The sequence below is a fragment of the Manis pentadactyla genome, chromosome 4 (assembly GCF_030020395.1).
Source record: "Manis pentadactyla isolate mManPen7 chromosome 4, mManPen7.hap1, whole genome shotgun sequence".
NCBI classification, from domain to species: domain Eukaryota; kingdom Metazoa; phylum Chordata; class Mammalia; order Pholidota; family Manidae; genus Manis; species Manis pentadactyla.
The window spans coordinates 96,421,859-96,443,808 of NC_080022.1; the positions used below are offsets into that span (position 1 = coordinate 96,421,859).

At 36.6% G+C, this 21,950-nt stretch overlaps 1 protein-coding gene across 1 annotated transcript in view; it reads left to right on the forward strand.

Annotated features, from left to right (window-relative positions):
- Positions 1–21,950, forward strand: part of RSBN1 (round spermatid basic protein 1) — a 48,712-nt gene that overhangs the window by 22,150 nt on the left and 4,612 nt on the right. The window contains 4 exon segments of the mRNA XM_036923401.2: positions 10,459–10,596; positions 10,995–11,137; positions 17,060–17,227; positions 21,250–21,358. Coding sequence (XP_036779296.2) covers positions 10,459–10,596; positions 10,995–11,137; positions 17,060–17,227; positions 21,250–21,358 — 558 coding nt within the window.

A 21,950-nucleotide genomic window follows, 5' to 3' on the forward strand; every position in this document is an offset into this window, starting at 1 on the left:
CTGCTCTTTGAACTCTATATATTTTCTCTAATCAAGTCTCTTTAAGATTAAAGTTCCAGTTTCTGCCAATGACCAGGATTTCTGTCCTCAGTCCAGACTTCTGATTTTAGACCCAGCTGCCTTCTTGATGTATCCACTTGGGTGTTTCAAAGGTACCTTGTATTAGTTATTATTGCTGCTGTAACAAATTACCATGAACATAGTTGCCTTAAAATAACACAAATTTAGTCTCTTACAGTTTTTCTATGAAGGAGAATCTGTGTGCTTTTTTGTCTTGTCTTGTTTTTGCCTTCTTTAATTCTAGTGCCTATATATCCTGGCTTGTTCCTTCCTGCATCTTCAAAGTGCAGTGGCTCCAGTCTATTCTTCCATCATCAAAAACTCCTCCTGCTTCCTTCTTATAAGTGTGATTACATTCAGGACCCATCTCTCCATCTCTAGAGCTTTAATTCACAGCTGCAAAGTCCTTTTGTCATGTAAGGAAACATTCCCAGTTTCCAGGGATTAGGACCTGGATATCTTTGGGATCCGTTATTCAGCCTACCACATACTTCAAGCTCATCATGTCCCAAACTGAAGATATCTTCCTCACCCAAACCTGTACTTCCTCCACTAGAGAAGGTATTTTCCCGTCTGCTTGCAAAGGGCAGAACCTGGGAGATATCCTTGATAGTCCTTTCTCTTCTCTATCATATCTAGTCTTTCTCCAAGTCCTGGCAGTTTTAGCTCCTGGATATTTTTCAAATCATTTTTTTTAATTAAAAAAAAATCAATGCCACTTCTATTAGCTTAGGTTTATCATTCTTACTTGGAATATTACAGAAACCTCCTAAATGATTCTTGTCTTTCAGTGCTCCCCTGAGAAAACAAAACAGTAACAAAGCAGTCCCCCTTTCCCTTAAAAAAACACCAGGTCTTTCCTTCTACTGCTTTAGATCTTTTAGTGATTTCCCAAAATCCTAAATGTGGTCTTCAAGGCTCTACAGAATCCAGCCATGGCTCATTTCTCCAGTCTCATCTTTATTTTTATTTATTGGTTTATTTGTTTTTATTTATTGTTTTTGTTTGTTTATTATTCCTTTCTCGTTTCTGATACTGTTGATTTGTGTTGATTCTCTTTTCCTCTTATTAAGTCTGGCTAGAGGCTTATCTATTTTGTTTATTTTCTCGAAGAACCAGCTCTTGGTTTCATTGATTTTTGCTATTGTTTTATTCTTCTCAATTTTATTTATTTCTTCTCTGATCTTTATTATGTCCCTCCTTCTGCTGACCTTAGGCCTCATTTGTTCTTCTTTTTCCAATTTCGATAATTGTGACATTAGACCATTCATTTGGGCTTGTTCTTCCTTTTTTAAATATGCTTGGATTGCTATTATACTTTCCTCTTAAGACTGCTTTTGCTGTGTCCCACAGAAGTTGGGGCTTAGTGTTGTTGTCGTTTGTTTCCATATATTGCTGGATCTCCATTTTGATTTGGCCATTGATCCATTGATTATTTAGGAGCGTGTTGTTTAGCCTCCATGTGTTTGTGTGCATTTTTGCTTCCTTTGTACAGTTTATTTCTAGTTTTATGCCTTTATGGTCTGAAAAGTTGGTTGGTAGGATTTCAATCTTTTGGAATTTACTGAGGCTCTTTTTGTGGCCTAGTATGTGGTCTATTCTGGAGAATGTTCCATGTGCACTTGAGAAGAATGTATATTCTGTTGCTTTTGGATGTAGAGTTCTATAGATGTCTATTAGGTCCATCTGCTCTACTGTGTTGTTCAGTGCTTCCGTGTCCTTACTTATTTTCTGCCCAGTGGATCTATCCTTTGGGGTGAGTGGTGTGTTGAAGTCTCCTAGAATGAATGCATTGCAGTCTATTTCCCCCTTTAGTTCTGTTAGTATTTGTTTCACATATGCTGGGGCTCGTGTGTTGGGTGCATATATATTTAGAATGGTTATATCCTCTTGTTGGACTGAGCCCTTTATCATTATGTAGTGTCCTTCTTTATCTCTTGTTACTTTCTTTGTTTTGAAGTCTATTTTATCTGATATTAGTACTGCAACCCCTGCTTTCTTCTCGCTGTTGTTTGCCTGAAATATGTTTTTCCATCCCTTGACTTTTAGTCTGTACATGTCTTTGGGTTTGAGGTGAGTTTCTTGTAAGCAGCATATAGATGGGTCTTGCTTTTTTATCCATTCTATTACTCTGTCTTTTGATTGGTGCATTCAGTCCATTAACATTTAGGGTGACTATTGAAAGATATGTACTTATTGCCATTGCAGGCTTTAAATTTGTGGTTACCAAAGGTTCAAGGTTAGCCTCTTTAGTATCTTACTGCCTAACTTAGCTCGCTTATTGAGCTGTTATATACACTGTCTGGAGATTCTTTTCTTCTCTCCCTTCTTATTCCTCCTCCTCCATTCTTCATATGTTGGGTGTTTTGTTCTGTGCTCTTTCTAGGAGTGCTCCCATCTAGAGCAGTCCCTGTAAGATGTCCTGTAGAGGTGGTTTGTGGGAAGCAAATTCCCTCAGCTTTTGTTTGTCTGGGAATTGTTTAATCCCACCATCATATTTGAATGATAGTCGTGCTGGATACAGTATCCTTGGTTCAAGGCCCTTCTGTTTCATTGCATTTAATATATCATGCCATTCTCTCCTGGCCTGTAAGGTTTCTGTCGAGAAGTCTGATGTTAGCCTGATGGGTTTTCCTTTATAGGTGACCTTTTTCTCTCTAGCTGCCTTTAAAACTCTTTCCTTGTCCTTGATCTTTGCCATTTTAATTATTATGTGTCTTGGTGTTATACTCCTTAGATCCTTTCTCTTGGGGGTTCTGTGTATTTCCGTGGTCTGTTTGATTATTTCCTCCCCCAGTTTGGGGAAGTTTTCAGCAATTATTTCTTCCAAGATACTTTCCATCCCTTTTCCTCTCTCTTCTTCTTCTGGTACCCCTATAATACGGATATTGTTCCTTTTGGATTGGTCACACAGTTCTCTTAATATTGTTTCATTCCTGGAGATCCTTTTACCTCTCTCTATGTCAGCTTCTATGCGTTCCTGTTCTCTGGTTTCAGTTCCATCAATGGCCTCTTGCATCCTATCCATTCTGCTTATAAACCCTTCCAGAGTTTGTTTCATTTCTGCAATCTCCTTTCTGGCATCTGTGATCTCCCTCCGGACTTCATCCCATATCTCTTGCGTATTTCTCTGCATCTCTGTCAGCATGTTTATGATTCTTATTTTGAATTCTTTGTCAGGAAAACTGGTTAGGTCTGTCTCCTTCTCTGGTGTTGTCTCTGTGATCTTTGTCTGCCTGTAGTTTTGCCTTTTCATGGTAATAGGAATAGTTTGCAGAGCTGGGACGAGTGACGGCTGGAAGAACTTCCCTTCTTGTTGGTTTGTGGCCCTCCTCTCCTGGGAGCACAGCGACCTCTAGTGGCTTGTGCTGGGCAGCTGCGCGCAGACAGGGCTTCTGATTCCTGCCCAGCTGCTATGGAGTTTTATCTCCGCTGTTGCTGTGGGCGTGGCCTGGCTCGGGCAGCTACTCCAAAATGGTGGATTCCCATTGGAGGGGGAGCGGCCTTGAGGCTATTTATCTCCGTAAGGGGCCTCCAAGCTCCCTGCAGCCCAGGGGATTATGGTGCCCAGAGATCCCCAGATTCTCTACCTCTGGATTAAGTGTCCCGCCCTGACCCTTTAAGACTTCCAAAAAGCACCCGCCAAAACAAAACAACGACCCCCCCCAAAAAAAAAATTTTTGTAAAATTAAAAAAATAAAAAGATAAAATAAAAAATGGCCGCTCGTTTTTCTTTATTCTCTGGCGCCAGCCTCAGGCATCTGCTCACCGGTCTTGCTGCCCTGTTTCCCTAGTATTGGGGTCCCTATCCCTTTAAGACTTCCAAAAAGCGCTCGCCAAAACAAAACAGCAAAAAAAAAAACCCAAAATGGCCGCTCGCTTTTCTTATGTCCTCCGGCGCCAGGCCTCTGGTACCCGCTCACTGTTCTTGCTGCCCTGTTTTCCTAGTATCGAGGGCCCTGCACTCTGGCCCGGATGGCTGGGGCTGGGTGTTCAGCAGTCCTGGGCTCCGTCTCCCTCCCGCTCTGCCTACTCTTCTCCCGCCGGGAGCTGGGGGGAGGGGAGCTTGGGTCCCGTGGGGCCGGGGCTTGTATCTTACCCCCTTTACGAGGCACTGGGTTCTCGCAGGTGTGGATGTGGTCTGGATGGTGTCCTGTGTCTTCTGGTCTTTATTCTAGGAAGAGTTGTCTTTGTTATATTTTCATAGATATATGTGGTTTTGGGAGGAGATTTCCGCTGCTCTTCTCACGCCACCATCTTGGCTCCAATGTTTGTTTATTATTTATTTATTGTTTTTGGTTTAGTATCAGTAGCTTTCTTTTAGACCCTAGACCTTTTACATCCTAGTAAGGGAGATGCTTAAGGAATTTTATTTCCTTGAAACTTGTTCTACAGATTTTAGCTCAGTGTTGCTTTTGCTCTTTCATAATGTCTTTTTTTTCTTCAGTTATGGTATCATTAATATACAATCACATGAGAAACATTGTGGTTACTAGGTTCCCCCCATTATCAAGTCCCCACCACATACCCCATTACAGTCACTGTCCATCAGCATAGTAAGATGCTATAGAGTCACTACTTGTCTTCTCTGTGCTATTCTGCCTTCCTGTGCCCCCCTATGTTATGTGTGCTAATCATAATGCCCCTTAATCCTTTTATCCCTCCCTTCCCACCCATCCTCCCCAGTCCCTTTCCCTTTGGTAACTGTTAGTCCATTCTTAGGTTCTGTGAGTCTGCTGCTGTTCTATTCTTTCAGTTTTTGCTTTGTTGTTATACTCCACAGAGAAGTGAAATCATTTGGTACTTGACTTTCTCCACCTGGCTTATTTCACTGAGCATAATACCCTCTAGCTCCATCCATGTTGTTGCAAATGGTAGGATTTTTTTTCTTCCTATGGCTGAATAATATTCCATTGTGTATATGTACCACATCTTTATCCATTCATCTACTGATGGACATGTAAGTTGCTTCCATTTCTTGGCTATTGTAAATAGTGCTGTGATAAACACAGGGGTGCATGTGTCTCTTTAAATCTGTGCTGCTGCATTCTTAGGGTAAATTCCTAGGAGTGGAATTCCTGGGTGAAATGGTATTTCTATTTTGAGTTTTTTGAGGAACCTCCATGTTGTTTTCCACAACAGGTGAACTATTTTACATTCCCACCAGCAGCATAGGAGGGTTCCCCTTTCTCCACATCCTCGCCAGCATTTGTTGTCTGTCTTTTGAATGTTGGCCATCCTAACTGGTGTGAGGTGATAATCTCATTGTGGTTTTAATTTGCATATCTGTGGTGATTAGGGATGTGGAGCATCTTTTCATGTGCCCGTTGGCCATCTGCCTTTCTTCTTTGTGGAAGTGCCCGTTCAGATTCTCTGCCCATTTTATAATTGGATTATTTGCTTTTTGATTGTTGAGGCACGTGAGCTCTATATATTTTGGATGTCAACTCCTTATCAGATATGTCATTTATGAATATATTCTCCCATACTGTAGGATGCCTTTTTGTTCTACTGGTGGTGTCCTTTGCTGTATAGAAGCTTTTTTAGTTTGATATAGTCCCACTTGTTCATTTTTGCTTTTGTTTCCCTTGCCTGGGGAGATACGTTCATGAAAAAGTTGCTCATGTTTATATTCAAGAGAGTTTTGCCTATGTTTTCTTCTAAGAGTTTTATGGTTTCATGACTTACATTCAGGTCTTTGATCCATTTTGAGTTTACTTTTGTGTATGGAGTTAGACAGTAATCCAGTTTCATTCTCTTACATGTAGCTGTCCAGTTTTGCCAACACCAGTTGTTGAAGACGCTGTCATTTCCCCATTGTATGTCCAGATCTCCTTTATTGTATATTAATTGACCATATATGCTTGGATTAATATTGGATTCTCTAGTCTGTTCCATTGGTCTGTGGGTCTGTTCTTGTGTCAGTACCAAATTGTTGATTACTGTGGCTTTGTAGTGGAGCTTGAACTTGGGGAGTGTAATCCCCCCCACTTTATTCTTCCTTTTCAGGATTGCTTTGACTATTTGGTGTCTTTTGTGGTTCCATATGAATTTTATTATTTGTTCCAGTTCGTTGAAGAATGCTGTCAATATTTTGATATAGGGATTGCATTGATTCTTAGATTGCTTTAGGCAGGATGACCATTTTGGCTATATTCTTCCTACCCAAGAGCATGGGATGAATTTCCATTTATTAGTGTCCTCTTTAATGTCTCTTAAGAGTGTCTTTTTGTTTTCAGGATAAAGGTTTTTCACTTCCTTGGTTAGGTTTATTCCTAGGTATTTTATTCGTTTTGATACAATTGTGAATGGAATTGTTTTCCTGATTTCTCTTTCTTTTAGTTCATTGTTAGTATATAGGAATGCAACAGATTTCTGTGTATTAATTTTGTATCCTGCAACTTTGCTGAATTCAGATATTAGATCTAGTAGTCTTAGAGTGGATTCTTTAGGGTTTTTTTATGTTCAATATCATGCCATCTGCAAGCAGTGACGGTTTGACTTCTTCCTTATGGGTCTGGATTCCTTGTATATCTTTGTGATGTCTGATTGCCATGGCCAGGACCTCCAGAACTATGTTGAATAAAAGTGGGGAGAGTGGGTATCCTTGTCTTGTTCCCCATCCTACAGGAAATGCTTTCAGCTCTCACTGTTAAGTATGATGTTGGCTGTGGGTTTCTTTCATAATGTCTTAACATTCCATTCTGAGGTTTTGTCACAGTTTATGATTAAATGTTTGTTTAGATTAGCCTCTGCTTCTCCTGTTAGGCTGAACTTCTGGGAGCCAGTAACAGGTCTGGTTTGCTGCATCTGTTTAGGACGGTGCCTGCCATACTTTTATTAATGAATGATACTGACTTTCCTGCATTTTTTGTTTTTTTTTTAAGATTACATATAAATTTCCTCTTCTGTGATAAGTCTCCAAGTGTTTGAAAATTGTTGTGTTCCCACTCTAATCTTTTTAAATTGAATACTTACAAAATACTTTTAATTTCTTCACTCTTCCTTCAATTTGTATGGTTTTCAAGTCATTAATCATCTTAATTGTTCTCTTTTGGGTTTGCTCTTAGTTACAGATTTCTTTTTAGCCCAGAGCAGGAGATAATACTCCAGATTTCTTCTGAGAGTATTGCCTCCCTTACTACACAGTATACAAGATAGAGCTAAACCACCATAACAAAGAGATTTCCCATACAGTGGTAGAACAGAATAAACGTTTCACTCTCAACTGATAAGTCCAGAGGTAAGCAGCTCTGTTGGATGATGCCATCCAGGATTCTACATTCCTTCTGTCTTTAAGGTTTGCCATCCCTTCAGTGTTGTGTGCATGGTTGAACCTGGCCCTCAAAAGACAAAAAGAGGAAGTAGAGAGCAAGCTACTTAACTTCTAAAGGCCTGTTCTGGAAATTGTATATGTAACTCTTGCTAATATCTCAATGGCTAGAACTTAGTCACAGGCTACACTTAACTGCCAAGGAGCTAACTCATTAGCAGTATGCCCAGGAAGTTCTGTTGCTTAAAAGAAGAAGGGTAGATACTGGGGACAATTCGTAGTTTGCTTGTTTGGCATTAGTGTCATAGTTGATACATGTTGAATTTCTGGTCATAAATGTCTGTCCATCTTCTAACTTGTGCTGTTAATTATTTAAATGCAAACATTAGCATTTATTAAACAAACATAGCACTTAGTAAATTTTTTTTCACCAGGGGTAGATACTGTTAATCAACTTTATTATTACTACCTTTTGTGTGTATGTGTGAGGGGTGTTGGGGAACCTGAGTTTAATGGCAGATTACTTCATTTCTAGCCTAAGTAAACATAAATTCAGTAATTCCTCATTGTCAGGTTTATTCTCTCTTTCCACATAGAAAAGGATGCTTTATATTTCTTCATGTCACATATTAATTATTCTAGGTGTTTGCATTTTAAATTGTCTGATAAGTTCATTACTGTTGAGTTTAGTGATATTTAAATTAGGTAAACTTGGAGTACTATAACATAAAAATACTGAGTCTCACTTTGTGTGCAAAATCTAAAGTAATGTGAATTTCTTCAGATTAATAACACATTAAGAGTTGCATAATCTCAAAGGCAGCAGGCCAAGTAAATTGAAAACTGCCACATGGCAGTGTACTTCAGGATTGGTCTTGAGTTATGTGAACTTTAAATTGTGATAGGCCTTTAGCATATTTCTCACATAAAATTCCACTATTCAGTTTAATTTGAAAGCCTTTCTTGGTAAAGGAATTTTTGATAATTGGGAATAGTTGGGAGAGGTGTTTGGGGAAGACATATTTCATATTACCCCTGAAAGCAAATAATTCCTAGAAGTAGTAGTGAAGATTAAATCTGTTAGTTATGTTAGGGTACTTGCCTTAGAAAGGTTAGAATACTGCCTAGAAAAGCTGCCTCACTTCCCTTTCCTTTTTTCTATATACCATGATCTTCCTTTTTCTAGTCTGCCTCTCCTGGTTTTTTATATCATGATGATTATACAAAGGAATGGAAGGTAATTCATGCAAATACATGTGAGATAATTTTTGCCTGGGCAGTTGCTATTTAAGGATCACCCAAGGTGATGTTGGGGAAAAATTTGTAAAGAACTAAGAAATCCCTGCTTTTTGAGAACAAGATCTAAGACTTTTTCTCTGTGTGTATGTGGATGGGTTAGGGGTGATGTTAAATTATCTGTTGGAAAACAGTGGGTTCATTCTGAAAATGTTGCTGAAGAACTAATATAGTAAAGAATTGTGTAAGCAGTACTAGATGGTCATTTATGTTTTGTGTTGAAGCAAAATAGGAGGTACTTAAACAGTAACAAGTGATTCTTAAAAAAATTTGTTTGAATGTTCAATAGAGACCGATATATACAGGGACAACTTATGTTAGGCTTTTCAACTTAATCTTCATCTTAACTAAAGTAGGAAATGCTAGGGTACTGATCTGAGGTGGAGATCCTAGTTAGAATCCAGCATCTTCTGGATTAGATGGTTAGAATCTTCTGTCATCTGTATGCATGGGATCTGTCTCTACCCTTGAGAACCATTCATTCTAAATTGGAGGTGGAAGTATAAGAACGATCGTACTGAAATATATGTTATATATTGGAATATATATATGTCTTACACATTCCATTCTGAGGATTTGTCACAGTTTATAATTAAATATTTGTTTAGATTAGCCTCTGCTTCTCCTGTTAGGCTGAGCTTCTGGGAGCCAGTAACAGGTCTGGTTTGCTGCATCTGTGTTTAGGACAGTGCCTGGCATACTTTTATTAATGAATGATACTGACTTTCCTGTGCTTTCTGTTCTTTTTTTAAGATTATATATAAATCTCCTCTTCTGTGATAAGTCTCCAAGTGTTTGAAAATTGTTGTATTCCCACTTTAATCTTTTTAAATTAAATACTTTCAAAATACTTTAAATTTCTTCACTCTTCTTTCAATTTATATGGTTTTCAAGTCACTAATCATCTTAACTGTTCTCTTTTGGGTATAAAATAAACATAATGAAATGACTAGAACAATAGTATCAGTCTGTATTGAATCAGTTGGTAGGTTCCATTTGAATGCTGGGATTCTCAGCTACAAATTTGTTTAAAATGTGCCCTAAATTCACTAAAGAGTTGATATAGAGAAAATACCTCTGTGCCTTACAGGTAACATTAGACTTCAGAAAAGGGAAAAAAGATCATGAAGGGTGATCAGGAAGTCTTCCAGAAGAAAAGAAGTCTTGAACTGATCTTTGAAAGATAGATAAGACTTGAGTTTACAGAAAAGAGGACATTCCAAGAAGGGCAGATTCAAAAGGAAAGTCACTGCAGGTAGAAATAAGTTTGGCATAAATTGGGTAGAGAAAAAGGTCAGTCTGCTTTGGGTAGAGGATCTTATTTGGAAGTAATGGGAGCTTGGGTTTAATAACAGTAAGCTTGGTGTCTGGCTTGATGTGAAAACTTCCAAGCGAGGGAGTACAAAATGAAGATTAATCTGATCATGGTCTTTTTTTTTCTTTTATGGCCTGCCAATTTTACTGTTGATTATTGTTTTTTTTCTTTTCCTAAATAGAGATCACTTTGAAGTGTCTGCAGAGTTTAAAAATCATCATTCTCAGAGAAGTTCAAGTACATCTTAATGTCTTCAGTATTTTTTTGAGATGTTGGGACCATAGACCAACTCACATCTTGACATTTCTGTTTGTGGCACATAGCAGTCATATCTCAGTGTATTTATCAGTGTGCTAGGGAACCTTTCTGTAACTGGACTTTATCCAAGGTACTGACCATTGAGTTTTAGTATGTAGAAGAAATAGCAACATTGGAAACAATATCCTATCCTAATTCTTTAATTATGTTATAGTGTATTTCAGTCCTTTCTCCTCCCTTTTTCGTTTTATCTCAGGTCAACAGGACGTACTGCTGTGGCACCTACCGAGCAGGTCCTATGCGGCAGATAAGTCTTGTTGGAGCAGTAGATGAAGAAGTCGGTGATTACTTCCCAGAGTTCCTTGATATGTTAGAAGAATCACCATTTCTGAAAGTGAGTGTTAATTCAGATTATTAGAGTTCTGATCTTAAGTGGACACTTCCCATTAAAAAGTATTAAGCTAATCTTGTCTATTAAAATTAAATTTTATCCAGTGTTTTGACTAGGAATGTTTAGAAAATTATTGGTACAAAATACTTAACTTCAGTTATTCTTTTTTACATGAAATTACTAACACAGCATTTGTTTCTTTATATACATACATACATATATATATATATATATATATATATATATAAAACATATATATATATATATATATATATATGTATACACACACAAAATAGGCTTCCCAAGAGCTTTCTTTTGGGATAGGGATGGGTGGTGGCAGTTAACTTGTGAATAGTCTATGAGATTTCTTTTTTAATGTGACTCATTCATCTGACTTCTAGATGACTTTGCCCTGGGGTACCCTTTCCAGCCTGCGACTCCAGTGTAGGTCCCAGAGTGATGATGGGCCTATTATGTGGGTAAGGCCAGGAGAGCAGATGATCCCTACAGCAGATATGCCAAAGTCACCCTTCAAAAGACGACGGTAAATATTTATTTTTTTCAAATAAGCAAAAGTGCTTTTCTTTTACCTGGTTGCTTATAAAAATGATTGAGACTTGAGCACAGTTTGAAAGCTATTTGTCTAGATTATTTGAAGAGCAGTTTCTTCTAGTGGTCAGTTCCTTACTTCAGTCTACTCATTACACAGTTCTCAGAGTAAAGCATCCTCCTAAAAAACAAATTTAATTTTTACTTCTTTTCTTAAAACCTGGTTCCTAACTGCCTGTAAGATAAAAGTCCAGACTCATTTGTGTAGTCTACAAGTATCTTCTATAATCTGGCCCCAGCAGTACCTCTTCTAGATGTATGTGCTTGTAGTCCACTCCAGCCATACTGAATTCAGTTTCCAAACCATAGTCGTTCATAATGCTTTTGCAGTGTTCTTTTTGCTTGGAATAGCATCTCCTCCCCCATCTTCCTCTCTGCCTGACAAACTCTTAATATAAAATTTTTAAAACTTAACTTGAATGTCATTTCCTTTGTGAAGCTTTCATTTTTTGTTCTTTTAGACAACTAATTGCTACCAGCTCTGCTCACACATCATTTTGTTCATTAATGATCTGCTTGCATATTTTTGTTTTTTATTAAATTTTGAGCTTTTTGAGGATGGGGACTTCATTTTATTTTTCTATGTCTTCATGACACGTAACAGGTGATTAGTGTGTGCTGAGTGATATCGTCTATACTCATAATTATGCAGTGTCGTCTATAGTAATTCATATTGGGCTAGCGTACTTTGTGTTTCAGACACAAAAACAAATAAAGATTAACTTACTCTAGTACTATAAAAAGTCTCATTTAATGAGACTGAAAATGATTTATGTTTGTTTAGCATATGGAAATAGTAACTCAAAATATATACTTAGAATTAAATGGACTAGTCTAGACCTTACCTTGAAGCACATAGGAGAATAATACTAAAGTATGGAATAACCTTGTGTATCTGAGATAATACGTGAAAATACTTTGTAAAAACTATGTATGTATGCAAGGTGGTAGCATGGTAAAACCTGGCAGTATATTGAAACTTACGCACCTTGCTAAACCCCAGCAGTTTTTGTACATCATGGTGATGAATATTGAAATTCTAAAGTACTGTATACATTTTTGTTCTGTAATCTTTCCAAAAAGGAAATGACTATTGTTTCCTGATTATTATAAGCTTAAAAAAATCAGATAATAGAAAAAAGTAGAAAGAATGCAGAAAGTACCCATAATCCCACTTATTTAGGCATATTAATGTTCAAATTTTAGTTATATATACTTATAAATTTTCTTTGTACACAAATGGGTTTATTCTTTTTTTTTAATTGAAGTATCACAAATGGGTTCATTTTTTACATGATGTGTACTTAAAAACTTGGGTTTTTTCCCCTTTATGTTATATCAGGATGGAACTGTATCATTTCTAAGTGACTGTGTAGTTTTTACAGTATGGCTATATCAAGAGTTATTTAACCAATTACCTTTCACTTGAAATTGTTCCCAGTTTTTCAGTTAAAAAAAACAGTATTTTGACAAATACGACAGTAGTGTGCTAGAGCCAGTTTGTACTGACCTACAGTGCCATTATTAGCCTCTTAATTCCACATTGAGTGAGGTCTCATTATAGCTTGAAATTGACCACCGTGTTGGGAGTATTTATATCACAGAAATCAACAAATCAGCTACAGATTGGCTATCTCCCCACAATGCTACGATCTCCCCACAAGTTAGTTGTTAAACATCTATAACACTTCACTGATTGTGAGTTGGATGGGTGGATAGGAGGATGGATGGATGGATGGTTGGCTGGATGGCTGTGGCTGGCAGGTTGGTGGTTATAGGTAGGTAGATATATTTTTGTTCATATGTATGCTTATTTTCTTAGTAGAAATTCCTAAAAGCTCAATGTATATGCACATTTCTAATTGACTTCCACAAATGTTCCGATTTACACTTCCACCCATATAGTAAGACAGTAGTACTCTTTACTCATACCTTCCACTAACATTCTCTAACTTTGTCTGATTGAACAAAAATGTCTCATTTTAATTAGTTTCCTTTGAAGGGTTTGTATTTCTTTGTGATTCCTTTTTAACTTTCTTCATATTTCTTTTGGGGTGTTTTTCTTTGTAAAAATTCCCTATGTGTTAGGAATTTTTTCTTATGTTGTTTTCTTATGTTGCAAGTTTTTCTTTTTTTCTTTTAGCTTCAATTTTTTCTTTAGTCACAGTTTTTTTCCTTTTTTTTGCTTTATTCACAGAAATTTTTGTTCAGATGTCAGATCATACCTATCTTTTCCTCTGCGGTCTCTCTCTTAATAGTAGCCTTCTCTTATTCAGTATTATAAAATAGTCACCTACATTTTCTCATATTTCTGTGTTTTTAGTATTGTGTATTTTATCTACTTAGTATTGATTTCAGTATAGAGGGAGAGGTTTGATATTTTTTCCAAGTTAGGCAGGAGTACCAACATCATTTATTTAATAATTTATTATTTCTCCACTAATCTGAGGTACTGTCAAATTTTATTTCTTTTGGGATTAAATATACTTAAGTGAGGCATTCAAAAGCACTTTGAATTAGAGTGAATAAGTGAGAAGTTAAACACTAATGTTATCTTTTTGTGTTAGAACACCTGTTGCTGAAAATTATGGAACCAGTGTGAGAAGCTGTCTAGTTATCAAGGGTAGTGCTAATGAAGAGCTTTGAATTTGTGAACTCTAGAGTTAAAAGAAATACATGCACTGGGTTTTAAAAAAATCAAGAGTACAGTAGGGTTCATAATAAAATCCTGGCCACCTTTCCCTCCAGAGGCAAACATCTTTTTACCAAAGTCAAAAACCATTTCAGTTTTTAATGCCTTTTTTGTTTTATTTTGTTTCAAGGCTTTGACAGGAAGTTTGTCAATTTCTTGGTATGATAGGTATTCCTCCCTTCAGGAGTTGTCCAAATAAATGACCTCTGCTTTACCCCCTTCTTCCCTCCTTCTGCATTGTTAAAGTTAATGCATATTCTGTTTTAAAACCATAATTAGGTTTTATATGCTTTGTCAATAGTTGTATTCTGAAATTGGATAGCCAATAAACGTCATTTATAATAATATGGTTAGGTGAGTTTACTACAGACCCAACTAGTAGGCCAAAAAGAGGTTCAGTTCCAGTGTTTTGTTATCATCACTCAAAGGAATAATATACAAGAGAATCTTTTTTTCCCTGTATTTCACCTAGATAATGAAAATCTTGCCACATTTTAGTTTGTTTTGTAATTGGATTGCGCCAATTTTTTTTTGAATTGTTCTATTTTCTCTACAGTTTCTGATTGCCCGATTCTGAGGTGGGCAGACAAACAGTGTTCTTGACCATATCTCTAATATCTTCTATTCTTTTTATTTCCTAAGATACATTTTCTTCTAGAATCGCACTGACTTTCTCCTCTGTGTTGACTATGGCTTTTTATATGGCTTTTTTTGGGATAGATTATTGGTAATTACCTTGCATTTTGTACTTTTGTCATGTCCTCAAGAATTCAGAATTCATACTATCTGCTCTAACACATCATTTTTTTTTACCTGAAAATCTTTTGCAGCTCTGTGTTCTCTTCACTGTGAAAAGCTTGTTTTGCAGTTAGCAACCTAGGACTTCCTATTGAATGCTTTTCTGAATTACAATTATTTTCTTCCTAGGTTTTTAGCATTGTCCCACTGTCTTCTGGTATCTTAATGTTGTTTATGTGAATTATGAATGCTATTGTATTTTTCATTCTTTTGTAGGCAACGTGTTTCCTCACTGAAAACTTTATTTCACAATGATAAGTCTTTATTAGGGTCTTTCATTCTTATTCTAATCTTACAGTAATTTTTTAAATCCTTTTTGTTATTTGGTAGATCTCTTAAATTTAAAGATTCATGTCTTTTCATTTCTGGGAATTTTTCTTGCTTAATTACTTTGGTAGTTTCTTCATTTTCTCGATTATTTCTTTCAGAAACTACTATTAGTTGAATAATAGATCTCCCAGTTTGATTATCCTCATATTTCCTATTATCTTTTTCTTTTGATTTTGAGACATATACCTAACTTTTATCTTCTAACCTTTCTCTTGATTCTTAAATTTTAGCTTTGTTTATGGTCTTTGTCAGACTGCTACATACTATCTTCACATATCTGGTGATTTTTGGTTGACCCATTCATATATAGGAATAAAGCATTGGGCTAACTGGGTGTTTTAAGGTTTGTCAATAGGTAGATTTCATTTTAGAGTTAATAGGTATAGAGCTGGTCACTAAAGGATATGTCCAAATGCCAGAAGATTACATTAGTTCTATTCATATTGTAAGTTCACTGTGTCTAGAGAAGAACGTATAGGGATTTTTTTGGCTGAAAGTTTATCAGGATACATTTTACATTTGGCTATAAGCAGCAAAAATCTTGATTCACACTGGTTCATAAAATAAAATGTCGTCCTATATATCAAGTCCATAGAGGTTGACTCTAAGCACCATATGGTCAGTAACCAGCAATGTAGAGTCATCAAGGAACCAGGTCCATTCTTTTTCTATGCTTTGTCATTCTCTTTGCCTAGAATTTGTACTCATAATTACTTCCTTTGTGGTTGTTGGATGGCTGCAGTAGTTCTAGTCATCATATCTAGATCTGGTTGTATCTAATAGAAGAGATTATCTTTCACTTCTTTCTTAGAATCTAGGAAACTTCCCAGAAATCTCCTTAGCATATTTCCTCTCACACCGCTCACCAGAATCAGTTCACTCCTGTATACCTTAATCAGTCATTGGCAGGGAAAATGAGTGTACTACAGTTTGTCAGGACTTATCAGGATCTAACTATTGAGCTTGTGAATGAGGTTTCATATGGAGGAGGAGCAGATACCTAATGACAGTTAAGAGTTCTGACAGGGAAATAAAGATAAGGGATGGAAGATGGGTGGGGCACTCATAGTCTTCTCCATGGGGGTGAAGGCCTCACTATCCACATTTTTACCCACAGGAGTGTTGGGTGACTGGTTTATTTGCAAAATTTCACCTTAATCTCCCCTTTCTCAGCCTTCATTTCTGTTTGATTATTGTCATTATACTTAGCATTTTTTTTTGGACTGTTAGCCTTTCCAGGTCTGTTGGGTAGGGCTTTCTCTAAGGCCTGCTCCCTTTTTAGCAGCCATTCCCTTCTTATATATCCTAGGTTGTGGTTTTTCTGCTCAGTTTTATTAGTCTATGATACAATCATTTTCCATCTTCCAAAAGTTTGTTGATGTTCATTCACTGATTCATTTTCTTTGTTACTTCTTATTCATTCCTTTACTATCATCTTTAGATGATTGTATTTAGAAAATTTAGAGGACACAAAAAGCAGATGATACAATGAACTCCCATGTATTCAATATCAACAGTTATCATCTCACAGCCAATTGTTTAATTTATACTCCCATCCATTTCCCCATCTACACTCTCTTCTACCTGTACCATATTAGTTTAAAGCCTTTCACTCTCATTTTACTGTGGAAGGATATTATAATAGATGGTCAGTTTGCCATCTTGCATCAAGTCTAGTAGAATGTTTGTAGAATTAAAAATATTAAAAATATTTTGAGAAGTAACAAATGACAGGGTAAAGAAATGTACAGTCTTGAATTTGAATTGTATTTTCTGTTGCTAGACAACTAAATTATATGTATTCAAGCACTACATTTGAGTCAAATCAAAGATATAGCATCTCTATATTATGACATAATGAGGGAGGAATAATAACATTAAACATTACAATATAGTGTGTTAAATGCTAATTATCAAAGTCATTGATCCCTTCACAGCCCCCATCTTATTAAAAATCTGGTATTTTAGCAGAATTTTTTGACTTAAGGCTATTAACACTTTTTTTTCCCCTTTTACTCACAACCAAATCAACTCCAGATCAATGAATGAAATTAAAAATCTCCAGTACCTACCTCGGACCAGTGAACCCCGTGAAGTCCTCTTTGAAGATAGGACAAGAGCTCATGCTGATCATGTAGGTCAGGGGTTTGACTGGCAGAGTACGGCTGCTGTTGGGGTTTTGAAAGCTGTACAGTTTGGTGAATGGTAAGTTACTGGAACTCACCTGCAAGATTGGTTAATGTTTAAGGAGATGAGAATGTGATTTAAGAGGTTGGGGACCAGGTTTTTAAAAAAACTGTGGTAAAATACACATAATATAAAATTACGAATTAAAATCTTAACCTGTGTACAGTTCAGTAGTGTTAAGTATATACACATTGTTATGAAACAGATCCAGAACTTTTTCATTTTCTAAAACTGCAACTCTGTACCCAATAAACAATAATTCCCTATTTTCATCTTCCCCCAGTTTGTGATAATCCTCACTGTACTTTTGTTTCTGTGAATTTGACTACTCTAAATGCCTCATATAAGTTGGAATCATACAGTGTCATTTTGTGACTGGCTTACTTCAGTTAGCATAATAACCTCAAGGTTCATCCATATTGTACAATGTGCCGTAATTTCTTTTTTAAGGCTAAATAGTTAGTGTTCCATCATATGTATATGCCACATTTTGTTTATCCATTCATACGTCAGTGGATACTTGGGTTGCTTCCACCTTTTGGCTGCTATGAACAAATATTTCTTGTGTCCTTGGTTTAAGTCTTCTGGGCCTATACCTAGAAGTGGAATTGCTGTATCATACAGTATGATTCTATTTTTAATTATTGGAAACTGTTTTCCATACTGGCTGCCCCTTTTTACATTCAGTTAGGGCACAGTTTTGACAAAGCTCAGAACATAGAATTTAGCTTATTAAAAAAAACTTTTACTTTTTTTTTCATATTTATGACTTCAGGGCCTTCTGTATTCAGTATGAAGTTGATCTCACTTTTTTTAGAAGTATAGTTCAATCGCAGCTTGGTAAGTATTTCAAGTTAAAGATTATTTAGCATATTTTCCCACTTGCTACTTTGGAAACTGGAAGGTATGATTTTCGTGTGGCTGAGATGTGTTCTCTTTACTTTAGTCCATCCTGATGGTGACATTAAAATAGGCTAGCATGGAGGTATCTGGGCATAGTGGTGAGAGGATGAAAATACAACTGATTTAAAATAAAAATATTTATCTTTAGTCATTGTTTTAGTTTTTTAACAACTAATCTCAATTTTATTTTAAAAAATAGCTTTATTGGTGTTTTATTTTTTTCAAAGGCACTTTTTAAAAATTTTGCTATTATTAATGTACAGTTATTACATGAACAACATTATGGTTATTAGACTCCCCCTATTATCAAGTCCCCCCCACATACCCCATTACAGTCACTGTCCATCAGTGCAGTAAGATGCTATAGAATCACTACTTGTCTTCTCTGTGTTATACTGCCTTCCCTGTGTGCCCACACTACCTTATATATGCTAATCGTAATGCCCCGTTTCCCCCCATCCCTCCCTTCCCACCCATCCTCCCCAGTCCCTTTCCCTTTGGTAACTGTCAGTCCATTCTTGGGTTCTGTGAGTGTGCTGCTGTTTTGTTCCTTCAGTTTTTTCTTTGTTGTTATACTCCACAGATGAGTGAAATCATTTGATACTTGTCTTTCTCTGCCTGGCTTATTTTACTGAGCATAATACCCTCTAGCTGCATCTATGTTGTTGCAAATGGTAGGATTTGTTTTCTTCTTATGGCTGAATACTACTCCATTGTATATATGTACCACATCTTCTATATCCATTCATCTACTGATGGACACTTAGGTTGATTCCATTTCTTGGCTATTGTAAATAGTGCTGTGATAAACATAGGAGTGCATCTGTCTTTTTCAAACTGGGCTGCTGCATTCTTAGGGTAAATTCCTAGGAGTGGAACTCCTGGGTCAAATGGTATTTCTATTTTGAGCTTTTTGAGGAACCTCCATATTGCTTTCCACAATGGTTGAACTAGTTTACATTCCCACCAGCAGTGTAGGAGGGTTCCCCTTTCTCCACATCCTCGCCAGCATTTGTTGTTGTTTATCTTTTGGATGTTGGCCATCCTTACTGGTGTGAGGTGATATCTCATTGTGGTTTTAATTTGCATTTCTCTGATGATTAGGGATGTGGAGCATCTTTTCATGTGCCTGTTGGCCATGTGAATTTCTTCTTTGGAGAACTGTCTCTTCAGCTCCTTTGCCCATTTTTTAATTGGCTTATTTGCTTTTTGTTTGTTGAGGTGCGTGAGCTCTTTATATAATTTGGATATCAACCCCTTATGAGATATGTCATTTTTGAATATATTTTCCCTTACTGTAGGATGTCTTTTTGTTCCACTGATGGTTTCCTTTGCTGTACAGAAGCTTTTTAGTTTGATATAGTCCCACTTGTTCATTTTTGCTTTTGTTTCCCTTGCCCGAGGAGATATGTTCATGAATAAGTTGCTCATGTTTATGTCCAAGAGATTTTTGCCTATATTTTTTCTAAGAGTTTCATGGTTTCATGACTTGCATTCAGGTCTTTGATCCATTTCAAATTTACTTTTGTGTATGGGGTTAGACAGTAATCCAGTTTCATTCTCTTACATGTAGCTGTCCAGTTTTGCCAACACCAGCTGTTGAAGAGGCTGTCATTTCCCCATTGCATATCCTGTATTGTATATTAATTGATCATATATGCTTAGGTTTCTATCTGGGCTCTCTAGTCTGTTCCACTGGTCTGTGGCTCTGTTCTTGTCCCAATACCAAATTGTCTTGATTACTGTGGCTTTGTAGTAGAGCTTGAAGTCAGGGAGTGTAATTCCACCTGCTTTATTCTTCCTTCACAGGATTGCTTTGGCTCTTTGGGGTCTTTTATGGTTCTATTTGCTCTAGTTCATTGAAGAATGCTGTTGGTATTTTGATAGGGATTGCATTGAATCTGTAGATTGCTTTAGGCAGGATAGCCATTTTGACAATATTAATTCTTCCCTGTCCATTAGCATGGGATGTGTTTCCATTTATTGGTATCTTTAAGTTCTCTCATGAGTGTCTTGTAGTTTTCAGAGGATAGGTCTTTCACTTCCTTGGTTAGGTTTATTCCTAGGTATTTTATTCTTTTTGATGCAATTGTGAATGGAATTGTTTTCCTGATTTCTCTTTCTGCTAGTTCATCGTTAGTGTCTAGGAATGCAACAGATCTTTGTGTATTAATTTTGTATCCTGTAACTTTGCTGAATTCAGATATTTGATCTAGTAGTTTTGGAGTGGATTCTCCAGGGTTTTTTATATACAATATCATGTCATCTGCAAACAGGGACAGTTGACCTCTTCCTTACCAATCTGGATGCCTTTTGTTTCTTTGTGTTGTCTGATTGCCCTGGCTAGGACCTCCAGAACTATATTGTGTAAAAGTGGGCAGAGTAGGCATCCTTGTCTTATTCCCAATCTTAAAGGAAAAGCTGTCAGGTTCTCGCTGTGGCTGTGGGTTTGTCAATATGGCCTTTATTATGTTGAGGTATTTGCCCTCTATACCCATTTTATGAGAGTTTTTATCAATAGTGTGTGTTGAATTTTGTCAAATGCTTTTTCCGCATCTATGGAGATAATCATGTGGTTTTTGTTCTTTTTGTTGTGGTGGTGGATGATGATGGATTTTCGAATGTTGTACCATCCTTGCATCTCTGTGATGAATCCCACTTGATCATGATGGATGATCTTTTTGATGTATTTTTGAATTCGGTTTGCTAATATTTTGTTGAGTATTTTTGCATCTATGTTCATCAGGGTTTTTGGTGTGTAGTTTTCTTTTTTGGTGGGGTCTTTGCCCAGTTTTGGTGTTAGAGTTGTGTTGGCTTCGTAGAATGAATTTGGAGTATGCCCTCCTCTTCTACTTTTTGGAAAACTTGGAGGAGATTGGGTATTAGGTCTTCACTAAATGTTTGATAAAATTTATCAGTGAAACCCTCTGGTTCAGGGGTTTTGTTCTTAGGTAGTTTTTTGTGTTTTGTTTATTTTTTAAAAGTTGACTAAAGAAGCAAATATATACTTTGTCCTTAGGAACTATACATCCTTTCCTGTGCTAGTAGTAGCATTTCCAGGAACAGGACAACTAACATTTGTCATCATTTTCCATTATGGGATACTTGCTTCTAAAGCTCAGTTTTGTTAATCGTAGGAGTGACCAACCTCGCATAACCAAAGATGTGATTTGTTTTCATGCTGAGGATTTTACTGATGTTGTACAGAGACTTCAGTTAGACCTTCATGAACCTCCAGTTTCCCAGGTAATAACTCTTGGTTTTTTGTTACCCTTTGAATGAGATGTTGGAAATAAGTATCTGTACCCATTTTATTTTGCTTTTTATTTTAAAGTTAGATACATGAAATAGTGAACTAAATTTTACTACAGTTAAAGGCTGTGTGTGGGTGGAGGGTGTTGGAAATAATTAAAACAACTTCCCAACTGGAATGCTTAAGATCACATCAATCTTTGGGATGCTAGGTAAGCCTGGGATAGTCACAGGGCCCAGGCTGCACTGTTGGGGCCATAAGCAGTCTCAGCTGTTAACCCTGTGGTACTGTGTGCCCTCACATGCCAGAGGTTGAAAGAGCAGATAAAGTTGCCCTTATGTATTGCAAAGAATATTAATATTTGGCTGCACTTTCGAATACTTATTTAAATGATTCCCTAGGTCATATTGACTTTAACTTGTACATTGTTAACTAGTGAGGAGGTAAATAAGAGGAAAAATGTTTTCCATGGATTATGGGAAAATTAGGAAATTGTGTATCATTTAGTAATGGTTGCCTTTAATTTGTCCCTGTTTTCCTGTGCTAATTGTAATATTTAACTTGACTAAATTATTACATATTTTA